General features: G+C 40.0%; 1 protein-coding gene across 11 annotated transcripts in view; it reads left to right on the top strand.

Moving 5' to 3' along the window:
• The window catches only part of Ltbp1 (latent transforming growth factor beta binding protein 1), a 367,263-nt gene that overhangs the window by 227,160 nt on the left and 125,601 nt on the right, over positions 1-14,502 (top strand). For all 11 annotated transcript variants that reach the window (XM_090337166.1, XM_090337170.1, XM_090337167.1 and 8 more), the window contains one exon: positions 11,437-11,559. In XM_090337166.1, the coding sequence (XP_090193292.1) occupies positions 11,437-11,559 (123 nt within the window). The remainder of the gene's footprint in view (positions 1-11,436; positions 11,560-14,502) is intronic.

Raw genomic sequence — 14,502 nt, 5'->3', positions numbered from 1 at the left:
GCCACCACATCTTCTAACCAGTGGGGAAATCATAACTTAGAGCTCAGTGAGCAGCAGAGTGGTGTGCAATGCTATTGGATACATTCCTGTCTAGGTTTACTTGGCCTAGTTCAGTTGTTTGCTTTGGAAATCATGGAGTTCTCTAGACTTTGTTGCTTATTTTTTATGGCAAATTGGCTTCTTTTATGTGTCTGTCTTGTTGTTAAAATGATTTCTCTGTCATAATTTACAAGCCATTGCATTTCCCCTGTTTTATCCTGAGATCTTTAACAAGGAGTCCTAGAGACTTCTCAACGAGGGTGGAATTCCTTGGGATTCTGCACCCTTCCCCTTAATGCAATCACACATTGGCTGGTGCTCAAGGTAGGGAGAAGGAAGGTAGTGATTTTGCTGAGCTGGACCAGGTGTAGATGACTTTGACAAGACTTAGCCAACCATCCGCCGTCCAGCTGGGTGGTCCAGGATGGGGTAACTCAGCTCTCTGCCAAGGCCTCATATTCTCTGGACAGATAGCTTGGTGGTGGCAGCAAGGTTCTAAGAGGAAGAGCTGGAAGCACAGCAAGCTTTTCAGAACCAGGCTAGGAATTGCCAAGGGTCATTTCCGCTATGTATTGGTGACTGAGGGGCAAGTCATAAGGCAAGTCCAGAGGCACAGGGCCAGGAAAGATGGCTCCCTTGGTGGAGCTACCAAGTCACACGACATAGGGCAGGAATGGATGGAGCTGGGAAGGGACACATCTTAGCAATCAGTCTACTCGTTAGTCTATTACACTTTGATGATTCATACTGATTTAGTAAGGATAAGTGAGTTTTGTTTACAAAAATGGAAATGAAGGGCCTGTGTTTGTATGATGGGGAAAACACTTTGCATGTAAACTTGGGGGTTGTATTTTAACAGTAATACTGAAAACAGCAATTTTTGAATTAGATTATATTATAAATGTTGTATAGTATACAGATTATAATTAGGTGATTGTATTAGAAATGTTGTACAGTACACAAGCTGTATAATATTTGGAGGATTTTATAGCTTTGTTATTATAAAGTAGACACATCTGTACAGTTATCCATAGCTCGGCAAGTGGAACATTACTTGCATTTCAGGACTCTCTGCTTTTCCCTTACTAACCTTTATTTTCTCCCACTTTTTCCAGAAGTAAGCCTGACCCTACCTTATAAAACCACAGATTGGATGTATTCATTTTCTGAATTTTTTTGTTTTTTGTGGTTTTTTTTGCCAGTCCTGGGCTTGAGCTCAGGGCCTGAGCACTGTCCTTGGACTTTCTCAAGGCTAGAGCTCTACCACTTGAGCCTCAGCACCACTTCCGGCTTTTTTCTATGTATGTGGTGCCAAGGAATCGAACCCGGGTCTTCATGCATGCTAGGCAAGCACTTTAACCTCTAGGCCAAACTCCCGGCCCCTCATTTTCTGAATTTTTTAATTCAGTGAATTTTTTTAGTGTCTGGCTTCCTTCCTTCACTAACAGTCTTTGGCTAATGACATTGTAGTGTCCAGAATTCTGATGAGTGAGCTGACAATATCCGGTGAGGTCTTGTTGCTGTTTGTTTGTTTGCTTATGTTTTTGGCATTGCTGGGGGTTGAACCCAAGGCCTCCAGCCTGCTAAATACTCTATCAGTTGAGCCATACCTTTAGCCCTTTTGCTTTTAGTTTAGTGGGGTGTTTTGGGGTTTTTTAGGTAAGGTCTCAATTAACTTTTGCCTTAGCTGGCTTCCAACTGTGATCTTCCTACCTCTGTCTCTCAAGGAGATTTAGCAGGGATTATGGATGTGCACCATAATGCCTAACTATATCAATATGTTCATTCAAAAATGTCTCAATTTCCCTTCTTCATGTTCTTTCCCAACTTTTGTGCTTATGCAGCATTGTTCCACAGTAATCAATTTGTTTCTAAGGAAGGCTCCCTTCAGTTCAAGTACATAGGCAATTCTTCTATTTACTTCTAGAAGGAAATAGAGAATAGTTATGGCAGTAATGTGAGCATAAAAATGAAACAGACTCCACTGTATTTGGATCTTGCTTTGTATTTGGGAAATCGTGGTGGAGAATTAATAGCTATGCACTAAGACTAGAGTCACCCAGACCTGAAAATTTATAACTTTAAAACATTTAATATTCTTTCCCCCACCTGCCTTTCTCTCTCTTCAGTCCTGGGCCTTGAACTCAGGGTCTGGAAACTGTCCCTGAAATTCTTTTTCTCAAGGGTAACACACTACCACTTGAGCCACAACACCACTTCTGGCTTTTTCTGTTGATAGGTTACCGAGGAATCGAACTCAGGGCTTGATGCATGCTAGGTAAACACTTTACCACTAAACCACATTTCCAGACCCTAATATTTTATTTTGTGTCTCATCTGTCAAAGGATTATCATAATGTCTGGCTGTAGTGAGGAATTTAATATAAGACTCTATAGCATACTTAATATAATGATGAATAATTTTTTTACAATAGTCAGTGACCTAAAGGAAACTGGCAGAGATTTTTCTAATCTGAAGTGTTATGTTACTGACCTGAGCATTCTCTTAAAAATACTGCTGTAGTTTCAAATTTAAACCCACACAGGGTTTTCAGTAAGAATGTCAACAATTTTTGACCTACACGTTAGCATCCTATTTCAGCATTTGCAAATCAATAGGGGTACCAATTCTTGTGAATTTTAGAAACTTACTTCCTTTTGCTATGTACAAATCACTGGGATTTGATTCAAAAGGAAATATCTGTTGACTTTATTTGTGTTTCCTCCAGAAAGACAGCGATGAATTGAGTCATTATCACATTGTATTTTCCAGCAGCTCTTTGACCTGAATCTCTGGGACTATAAACTCAAGAAGTTGACTGTTGACTGAGTGATGAGGAGAATCCATGATGGATTTGGGTTACTGTGACTATTTGAAGGAGAAATTAATGGCATGTCAGTAGAAGTTGAGGACCAACAGGAGAAGCTTGTATTACAAGCACCTTCCCTGGATAGCATCTGTGAATCACAAAATGAGTACAGACTGTTCTCTGATCTTTCGGATGTGAAAGGGAAGGGTGCTGTGCCCATAGCTGGACTCCTTCCAGCAAGTCCAGTGACTAAATTCATACCTGTGGCAGATTGTCCCTTGGAGAGTTCAGGACAGTTATGGATTGGGAGTTGTAGATAAAAACAACTGGAAGCACATCTTTGTACATAGTGTTGAGCCCCAGTCCTAGAGGGCAGCATTTCTCAAGACAAACGCCACAGCCCACTGGCTCAGAGGGATGCTAATGAATTGTGTGTGAAAAGCAGTTCCACAGCCAGATGTGTAAAAAACACCCAGAGAACCTGGGGTCCTTGCCAGAAGACTTCTTGGGTCTTTTATGTGCTATGTATACAAAACATGTAGTTTCCCCAAACAGATGTAGCTGAAGGGTCTTTCCTTTAGCAGAAGCCTGTGCAAAGTGTGCTTTATTGTACAAGAATACTGGTGGTGAAAATTATTCTAGAATATTTTTTCATTTATATCCTAAAGTAATTTTTGAAATGCCTGTTTAAGTTGGCATCTGCATTTAAATAGTCAGAATGATATATCAAGATTCATTACTGGGGGGCCTGTGAATTTAGTTTAGTGACAGAGTGATTGCCTAGCATGCATGAAACTCTGGGTTAGATTCCTCAGTACCACATACACAGAAAAAAGCTGGAAGTGGTGCTGTGGCTCAAGTGGTAGAGTGCTAGCCTTGAGCACAAAGGGACTCAGGGACAGTGCTCAGGCCAAGATTTATTACTGGGACTTTATATAAGGTATGCACTATAAACATGTTCTCAAAACAAACTATATGAGTTGTCTCATCAGATTGTTGACTTGTTAGTCATCTAAACTGATGGGAAAACCCAGGTCTCTCTTTAAACGGAAGAGATTTGTCATGTTTCCCACAGGTGGTGTGTTCAAATGGGTGATTAATTCAGTGCCTATGGGAATTTTATATGATAGGGTGCTGTATCTAGAATGCCTATGAAGATTCTGTTGGACAAAAGGTTGTCATGGCTTGGTAAAGAGGGGAAAGTCATGGAGAAGTGGGAGGGTGGAAAAGGAGAGTTGGAAGAAGAACAGAGGGAGTAAATGGGTTCAACATACCTTACATACATGTAATCAAAGGAAGGTTGGCTCTATTAAGAGATCACTTGCAAGGAAGCCTTGTAACAGAGTAGAATGGATTCCTTCAAAAGTATGTGTGTCCATCAGCAGAGCTGAACATAATGCAGCTGGATCTCCTCTGGCTTCCACAGTATGAAAATCCCATTCTGGCCATGTGCTGTGGCTCACGCCTATAATCCTAGCTACTCAGAAGGCTGAAATATGAGGATCATGGTTCCACGTCAGGTCTGGCAGAAAAACCCATGAAATCCTTATCTCAATAAACTACTGAAAAAAGCCAAAAGTGGAGCTGTGGTAGAGCATGAGCCTTGAACAAAAGAAGCTCAGAAATGAGAGTCTAGGCCCTGAGGTCCGGCCCAAGAACCAAGAAAGGAAGAAAGGAAGGGAGAAAGAAAGGAAAAAGGAAAGTAAGAAGGAAGGAAGAGAAGGGAAGAGAAGGGAAGGGAAGGGAAGGGAAGGGAAGGGAAGGGAAGGGAAGGGAAGGGAAGGGAAGGGAAGGGAAGGAAGCCCTTTTCTGTTGCCACTTTGTGCCTATTTGCCTCTTAATTATGACCACACCCCACTTCCTGTATGAACTTGTGTCACTGAGAAGACAGTAAATTATTACTCACTTTGTTAAATGTGCATACTTTCCTGGAGGAGGATAGAAGCATACAAATATATTTATTCCCCATAAGGGCACTTACACTGTTTATAGAATGTATTAAGTGCCTTACTTGATTTATTCTTAACATTTGCAACCCTGGAAACTAGCAGATTGTTTGGGAGAATATTTAATCTTCAAGTACCCTTGGGAGTTATCTGCTTTAGCCTCTTCATATTACATGGAGAGGAAACTGAGGTCAAGAAAATTTCAGTGAATTGTTTCATATAACAAATTTTAATATCCTAGTTAGATCAAGAGCTAGGTATGAGTGGAATTTGTTTTTCTTTTCTTTCTTTCTTTCTTTTTTTTTGTTGGTTGTGGGACTTGAACTCTGAGCCTGGGTGCTGTTCCTGAGCTCTTCAGCTCAAGGCTACCACCCTATCCCTAGGCCCACAGCACCACTTCTGGTTTTCTAGTGGTTAATTGGAGATAAGAGTCTTTTGGACTTTAATGCCTGGGCTGGCTTTGAACCTTGACCCTCAGATCTCAGCCTCCTGAGTAACTAGGATTACAGATGTGAGCCACCATGGCTGGCCATGAGTGGATTCTTTCTCCCACAAGATTCCTTACCTTCTGAATCCTTTTGAAAAATATGATATTGGGCAAAAGTGTCTCTCTAAAAAGATAATGACTATTGTTGTGCTGGTGATCATCCAGAATGGTTACAGATTACCATGAAATAAGTTGTTCTGCCATTTTAGGCTTTTAAGAACAGATTTTTAAAAATTCTATTTTATTGTCAGGATAATGTGTAGAGGGGTTACATTCATCATGACTTCTCCAACCTTGATACCCCTTCTCATGTTTTTGTTCCCCTTTCCCTCTCCCACCCTCTTCCAATCATCTTGTTATCCCCGTTCCCTTCCCTATTTCAAATAAACTAATAAACGGATATACAATATACTAGGTAACAATTAATTAATTATGAAGAAAAAAAGAGAAAAGAAATAACTTGACATAGTAATTAAGAACAACAATCACAAAGAACATTTTTGTTTGTTCTGTGTTTGTGTGTGTGTGTGTGTGTGTGTGTGAGAGAGAGAGAGAGAGAGAGAGAGAGAGAGAGAGAGAGAGAGAGAGAGAGAGAGAGAGAGAGAGAGTGAGAGAGAGTACAGTGACTTTAGCTCAAGGACTTGTGTTCTAAAGGAACTTCCTTGGGACTCTTATCGCCAATAAACTACTCAGAAAAGTCAGAAGTGGCCCAGTGGATCAAGCGGTAGAGCATTAGCCTTGAGCAAAAGAAGTTCAAGGACAGAGCCCAGGCCCAGAGTTCAAGCCCCAGGATCTACAAAGAGGAGAAAGGGGAGAAAGAGGAGGAGGAGGAGGAGGAGGAAGGTTGGCGTCTTGTGAGCCTGAGGCAGTCCCTGGGATAGAAAGAGGTTGTCTGGAAGTTAGTTCTTTAGCCTATATTTCAGCCTTTGTTCTTTTCTCTAGTACACAGTTTTGTAAGGTGGTCCTGCTATTTCTGCCAAGAATAGAGCTGCAGTTTTCCAGGGAAATTCAGTATTCTCTGTAGAGGGAACCATTGAATTTATTCAGTTATTTAGCTATTCTTTTCTTTTTTTCTTTCTTTCTTTTTTTTTTTTTTGCCAGTCTTGAGCTTGAGCTCAGGGCCTGAGCACTGTCCTTGGACTTTCTCAAGGCTAGAGTTCTACCACTTGAGCCTCAGCACCAGTTCCAGCTTTTTCTATGCATGTGGTATCGAGGAATCAAACCCGGGCCTTCATGCATGCTAGGCAAGCACTCTACCACTAGACCAAACTCCCGGCCCAAGCTATTTGTTTTTTTTTTAAACCAATATTAAAGTATGTATTATTGACCCAATAAAATGTGAGACTGCAGTAACTGTATTCTATTTTGCAACTGGAAGTTAATTAGGAAGTTATGAATTTTATAATCATATTAGAGGGCTTTCTTTTCCTTTTGGTGCTGTGAAAGCTGTTCTTAACCAATAGCCTTAAGAACTGATATCTGAGGAGGATCCTAATTTACAATATGTTCATTATGTTTCCTATGATTGTGAACTTTCTGCCTGGTTCCATCTTCTTTTAGAGCATTCCTTAAACATCTTCTCATCAAGTTGTTACATGTTCCATTTAAATCATGTTTTATGCTTAGAGAATCTCTAGTTTATTTCAGTTTATTTAGAAAGGACTTAAAGAGCTTGACAACCTCAGTTTACATTATTCATTTCTGAGATCGAGATAGAGAAGCTTTTCGGTTGTAATTTTCTTTTAGCATTCAAGATACTGACTCAGCCATTTACAAACCAATTAGGAACAAAGCAGGTGACAGCAAAAAATAAAGAGGATCTCTATGTACGTGTCAGGTAGCAACAGTTCATGAATGGAATGCTTGGCAAAGCTGAACTTGTAAGTTATACATACACTGAGTCAAGGAAACCCAAACCCTTCTACTCTGTCTCCAGCTTCTGCCTCTGCCTCTTCTTGCTCTGCACAGCCTCGCTTCAGAAAGACTTATGTTTTTAAATGAAGTCCTTTTTCTTCTCTTTAAAAAAAATTATCTTTCAGTAGTTCAGGAGTTTCAGTTCAACATGTCAGTTTATGAATATAATGTATCTTCTTAAAATATACGTATAAAGTTATTGTTGCTAGGTGTTGTATAGAGGCATTGCCATTTTATAAATCAGGCAATGGGTGCATTTGTTTTCTGGGGGGTTTTGAACATCACCCCTTTCTTTGCTTCCTCCTAGTTTCCCCCTACCATGCACCTTGATCAGTGTTATCTCCTGCTCCCCCCACCACTCCTCAAGTTCTCTGGTTCCATGTTGCCTCATGTATATGGAGCACTGTGACTGTACTTATCCATCCTCCTGCCTCCATCAGAATGACTCTTTCTACTTACGATTGCCACCTTCAGCAAATCCGTGTGTCTCAGTGGGGACTTTGTCAGCACCAGGGAGCAGAATCCTTTCTCAGGGGACACTCACATTTTCAGAATGATGAACATCACTCTCTGGTGTCCATCCATCCATCCATCCATCCATCCATCCTTGCACTTTATGTTCCCCAGCTCTGTGACAATCCCAGTGTGTCCTAGGCAAGACCACAAGGAGTTGTGATGTCTATAGGCCAAGAGATATAGGAATAATGTGTTGGCTCTCACTCCCTGCAGTAGGGTAAATGAAAGGTACAGGGAGACGACAATGCATTCTAGGAGATGACAATTGTATTCCAACATGATGATGAATCCTGAGGATGGAAAGTGACACAACCACATTAGGTCTTCTCTACTGACCTAGAAATTATACATCTAGATGTATATCCCAAAGGAGTGAATATTGCAGTTTTTCATATATGTGTGCATAAGAACATTACTTCTTGAACACAGATATTTCTTGGCTTTTTTGTGCCAATTTTGGGCTTGAACTCAGGACCTGGGTGCTGTCTCTTAGCTTTTTACACTGAAGACTAGTACAGCTCCACTCCCAGCTTTTTGGTGGTTAATTGGAGATAAGAGTCTCATGATCCTACCTACAGGAGCTGGCTTTAAACTAGGATCTTCGGATCTCAGCCTCTTAGATAGCTAGGATTGCAGGTGTGAGCCACTGGGAGAGTTTTAGGGGCACTGTGACGTGTGTTAAGAAGGCGGGCCTGTTTCCACATTCCTAGGGGCAGCTGGGGCTAGTAGTGATTATGATAAGAAGTGTAGAACTAAGAAGAATCTTACAGGTCCTGTCCATCCACAGAGGCTTGATTGGATGCTATCATTTGTTCAAAAAACATCCTGATTCCTATTTTCCTTTCTTTATGGCATCATATTCTGGGCTGTGGGTTGTGCTGAGGTAAACCAAAGAGGAGGCATTAGAAGAGGGTTCCAGGCAGAGGTTATAGACCAGGTATTTCCCCTGTGATTTGGCACCAAGGTTTGATGGAGCTGTCTTAGAAATCTTCTAAGAAGGGAATCTTCTGGGTTCCCAGAGGTGGTCATGGGATATGAAGAGCACTATGAGCCAACAAGGAAAGAAGTAGAGAACAGTCTCATTGTAGTAGGGATGAGAGAGGAAATGGAGGAACAGAGACTTTGTCCAGTCTTTTTGACCACAACTGGCTGGTTACCCAAACTTGAGGTTTCTCTTGGAACATGCTAAGGTCTTTGCTTGTATCATGTAAGCTCTAACTGGGCTTGGCCCTCTTCCTGGCCCTTCATGGTGGTTTTCTTAAGAGGAATGAGTTATAGGGAAATAGTTTCAATTACATGCCACACATCAGTGAGCATCACAGAATTCAAATGATCGAACGCTAGACCAGATATCTTGCCACGTGTCATCCATCCAGAAGCCAGCCTCCTGTGGCAGCCGAGATGGAGCAGAAGAACCGATAGTGTGAAGATGCATTCCTCTATCATCTGCATGTCATAGAAGACAGAGTGATCAGTTATGTTAACTCAAATACTGAGTGGTTTGGATGAAATAGATACACACAGAAAGCTATACCTTCTTAGAACACAACATATTTATGTTTAAATAATAATAATTGCTTATTAGTGATTTATTCAGGACTTGTCTTTTTTTGTTTGCTATTTGTTGGTTGATTGATTCATTTTGTTTTTGTACTAGGGCTGAACTCAGAGCCAGTAGTTTCCCATTACCTTTTTTCACTTCAGGTTATCTACCAGTTGGGCTATAGCTCCAATTAATTAGAGTCGCATGGATTTCCTTCAAACTGTCATCCTTGGATCTCAGTCTCCTAAGTAGCTGGAATTACAAGCATGAACCATGTTCCTGGCTATAATTGTTTCTTTTGTGTAGACTTGGCTAGGGATATTTTAATGCCATTGTGTTCAATTTTAATTTAGAAAATTAGTATTTGAAGCAGGGAGCCAGAAGTCCTTGCCACTCAAGAGACAGAGATCTGAGGATCATAGTTTGAAGCCAGCATGGGCAGGCTTAGCAAAAATGCTAAGGGACAACATTCAGACACTGAGTTCAAGCCAAGGACCAATAATAATAATAATAATAATAATAAAGGCAATTAGTAAATTGTAGAAGAATTGATGACGGAAAAACAACCTAAATATATTTCAAATTACGGTATTAACAGCCAGTGTCTGTTAACTGTTAAGCTAAATATACTGCACTGGATCAAATATAAGTAGTTAATTTAGCCCATTCTCTCTTATTTCTCATTTCTCCCTGCATGTGGCTGTACTCACTTTGTTTTCAAAGGCCCCACATATATCTTTGCTCCCCCGTGTCCTTTTAATTTCCTCTGGACCTCTGTGTATATGAAATCAGCCCATCCTCCATTTCTAGCCAGTGTTCCTTTATTCAATGTCTTTCAGAACCTTCTGCCACTTCAGAAAGCTTTTCTCGTGTATCCCCATGTGATCTTGGCCTACAACACCAAATTCTTCATTTTTGTTGTTGTTGTTGTTGTTATTGATTTTTTTTGTTTGTTTGTTTGCCTCAGATTTTCTCCTACAAGCCCAGTGATGTTCTTTCTTTCTTCTGAAGCCTTCTAGTCATCTCTGAGTTCTCTCCTACCTTTTGGTGGTGTGTCACCCTGTCTAGGATTCTGCTTTGTTACTGGTTCTGAAGAACCATTCTGCCCTTAGTTTTCCAATCACTCTGTCACCACTGCTTCTTTGGCGATGAGACTTGTGATGTGTTCTTGAGTCATATGCTGGGCAGGTACATGTAACTTAGAGCCTGGCTCCCATTCCATTCCTTTGTTCAGATAGCTACCTGTACTACATCAAATTGGATCCAAATGTAGCTTGGCTTTTACTAGCTCTGTTTCTAATTATTCACCTTCCTGAACCTTTGTTTCCATCTTGTGCTTGACTCACTGTTTCCTGGGCGCCTTCCCCTGGCAACTCACTGTGCTTAGACTTGGATGTCCACACACAAATATCTCTTCCTCTCCTTGCCATCCATTCAATCTACCCCCACCCCAAAGTCCTACCTCAGAGCTGATCGATGTTAGCTCCCTCTAGTGCTCCATTTCTTCAGACAACTTTATAGTTGAACATTTTCAAGGTATGCAGTTCTTCTTGCAGAGATAAACTATACTTTTTTGTTTAGCCTGTACTGTATTTTTTTTCCAGCCCTGGGGCTTGAACTCAGTTCCTGAGCACTGTCCTTGGACTTTCTCAAGGCTAGAGCTCTACCACAGCACCACTTCCAGCGTTGTTCTATGTATATGGCACTGAGGAATCAAACCTGGGCCTTTGTGCCCACTAGGCGAGCACTCTACCACTAGGCCAAGCTCCCAGCCCAATCTGTACTGAGTTTTTTACCCTGAACGTTTCTCTCATAGTTTACTGCTCCCCTAAGCTTCCAGAAGGTCTAGGATGAAACTCTACCTTTCCATTGTATTTTATAATGTCTTACCTACATTGAGACTCCCAGGTATACTCTGTCTTTTATCATTTTTTATTACTTATAAAACAGGACCTGTTGTGTAGAGGAAGGTTTATGTAAATTACAAGTGCTCAATAAATATTCAGTAAGTTTTGATCACTTACACCTGCCATGTTCTCCTTCCCTACCCTCTCTGTCTCTAGATATGTATGCATATATGTCTGTATTTACTATAAGAGATTGTTGTAGTGAAAATGAACGTTAGTAGACTGTATGCTGTGTGGTTTGCTGCTCTTCTGAAGGGTTGTTGCCTTCCCACAGATATTAATGAATGCCAACTGCAAGGTGTATGCCCCAATGGTGAGTGTTTGAACACGATGGGCAGCTATCGGTGCACCTGCAAGAGAGGCTTTGGGCCAGATGCTACCTTTTCCAGTTGTGTTCGTAAGTACTTATGAATATTTACCTTTCTTGCTTGCTTCCTCCTTCCCTCTGTCCCTCCCTCCCTCCCTTCCTTACTCCCTCCTTCCTCTTTATTGGTTTTATTTGAGGATTATCTGAAAGAAGGGAGGGAAAATACTCAGTTGTCAATGGAATGTTGCAGTTATGCAGGAAAATATGTCAGTTAAAATGATAAGAAGGTCACAGGCTGGTACTCTATGCCTCTAATCCTACTTACTTAGGAAATCTGGAGGATCACAGTTCAAAGCCAGCCTAGGCAGAAAGTTCCTGAGACTCTTCTCTCTAATTAACTATCAAGAAGCCCAGCAGTGGAGCTGTGGCTCAAGTGGTAGAGCACAAGCTAAGAAAATCAAGCAAGCTCTGAGGCTCTGAGTTCAACCCCTGGTATTGCAAAATTATTGAAAATAAATAACAATAACAACAACACAACAAAAACCTAAAAATCAAGCTGGGGGATGGGTGCCACTTGTTCATGCCTGTTTCCTAGCTAGTCAGGAGGCTGAGATCGAGGACCTTGGTTTGAAGCCAGCCCATGCCAAAAAGTCAGTGAGCCTCTTACCTGCAATTAACCACCAAAAAGCCGCAAGTGGAGTTGTGGCCCAAGTGGCAGAATATTAGTGTTGGGTAAAAAAACCTCAAGGTCAGCACTTCAGCCCTAAGTCCAAGCCCTAGGACAAGCAAACATGCATGCATGCATGCACGTGTGTACACACACACACACACACACACACACACACACACACACACACACGCACATACACACAAAGAGGAAGAAGAGAAATGAAAAAGGAAGAAAGGAAAGAAGGAAAAAAGGAAAGGAAGGAAGTACAAAAGAAAAGGAAGGAAGGAAGGAAGGAAGCAAAGAAAGAAGGAAGGAAGGAAATGATTTGAATACAATAAGTGTGCCTGGAAGATAAAAAATAGATTTTTCTTTTGTAAATATGCAGGCATTCTTTAGTGTGGATTAAATTTTGTCTCTGCTTCTGTCTTTAATTTTTCCAAATTCTGAGTCACTGGACTCTGATTTTATGAGGTTTCACTCTACTTTCTCAGTTGGAAAAGTATGGAGAACACTTGCTGAGGCTCTGCATTTTAGATTTTCTGCTTCATTCCAATTTCAAATATCCTGCCCCATTGTCCTCCCAAGCTACCAAACACCTAAAAGGACTTCATGTATTACTTCACAAATTTCTTTTCTTTCTTCCTTCCCTCCCTTCTCTCCTCTTTTTTCTCCTTCCCTCTTATCTCCTCCTCTTTCCTTTCCTTCCCTTCCTTATATTGGGGTTTGAACTCTGGGTTTGTGCTTGCTAGGCAGATGCTCTACTATGTAAACCACACATCCAACCCAAGATAACCCTGTTTTTTTCATGTAACCATAGTCATTATTACAAAAGTAGCTAAAACACTACAAAGTTTCATACTTTTAAAGGATGGGGTAACACGGAGAACAATTCTGTATTTGTGTCTGTTCTGCTAATTGCATTTATGCAGTGCTTCATGTGGTTTTGATATCTTCTATGCTTTGTCTTTATTGACCCTGTTTTAAACTTGACCTCAGGCTGTGATGATGATAAAAATGATGATGAAGGAGAGAGGACTCAATATTTGCATACCCAATGATATGGACATGGTATTGGAAATATAAACATAACTATGTAGGCATAAAAACCTATGACTCTATAGACATAATGTTTTATTTCATAAATTAATATGTATCTATGATATACAAACCCTTAGTCTAATTTTGATTATGTTCTAAAAACTAAGTGCCAGTGATTATATATAGAGATTCCCTTCTTGAATATTCATTTGTTAAGCATGTCATTTGAAATATGATATAAAAATCAATGTTAATAAATTCTTTAATAACAAAAATGATGATGAAGATACGAAGACAAATGTAGTAAAATGCAAAGCATTGTCACTTTTTGCAGTCTGGTGGATTTGTTTAGTCTTTTGAAATGTTGTTACTAATTATTAATATTTTCCTTTAAAAACTGCCTAATGCAGATTAGGAAGTTTTTCAGGTAAGTCCTTTTTTCCTATGTAGATTTACAGACAGCTCTAATCCTGAAGCAGACAGACAGTTAATTATAGGGCTTTTTTTTTTTAAAAAAAAAAGGAAATGGTAAAATTAAACTTTAAAGTTTACACACAAGGTACATGAGAAAAAAGGAACTGAGAATTTGAAGCCAAAAAAATCATAGGATGGACAATATCCAGATAATTTAGAGATGATTTTTTGGCATATTTGTACTACATAAATAAATATCCTAAATAGTTTTATAATTGAATATAAAAGACTGTAGAGTATGGATATAAAATTTGTGGTAAATGCTTCTCTCTTTTTTCAACCCCCTTTTAGAGTAACTTGACTTAAGTCTGTTTAAAATGCTTACATTAAAGGTCACAGATTAATTAAACTTGGAGAACTGGTTGTGGACTGGTTTTTAAAACATGGACTAGATCTGATGTCTAGAGCTATGGGCAGGTAGCCAGGTTTTAATGAGATTGTAGAAAACTGCCAGTGAGGATTTTGAAACACTTGCACATTTCCTTAGCATTTATTTTCCCTGTCATTGTCCAACTAATTTTAAACTTATTCAACAACCATCCATTCTTATTTGAAAAATAAATAATTGGATTTTACAGTTAGCTACAAGAGATGAAATGATAAGTATTAAGAGCCATTTGTTCATTTCTAAACTGGAACCAGTTGGAACCTGGGCTCTTTATGGGCTCTAAGTCAGCAGATGGGTTTCTCTTTTCTCTAAATTTACTACCAGGGTATGACATCGATGAACAGAATTCCTTTAGAATGTGTGATTGAAAGCCATCCAGCCTGATTATTGGTAAACTCTGAGACGTCTGAAGGCAGTTGGGAAGGGATCAGGGAAGAAGGTAATATCCATAAAGAAAAGAAAA

Source organism: Megascapheus bottae, chromosome 7, assembly GCF_031878675.1.
Source record: "Megascapheus bottae isolate mThoBot1 chromosome 7, mThoBot2.hap1, whole genome shotgun sequence".
Classification (NCBI taxonomy): domain Eukaryota; kingdom Metazoa; phylum Chordata; class Mammalia; order Rodentia; family Geomyidae; genus Megascapheus; species Megascapheus bottae.
The sequence above is the reverse complement of the archived record's forward strand: the minus strand, read 5'-3'. Positions and strand labels throughout refer to the sequence as shown.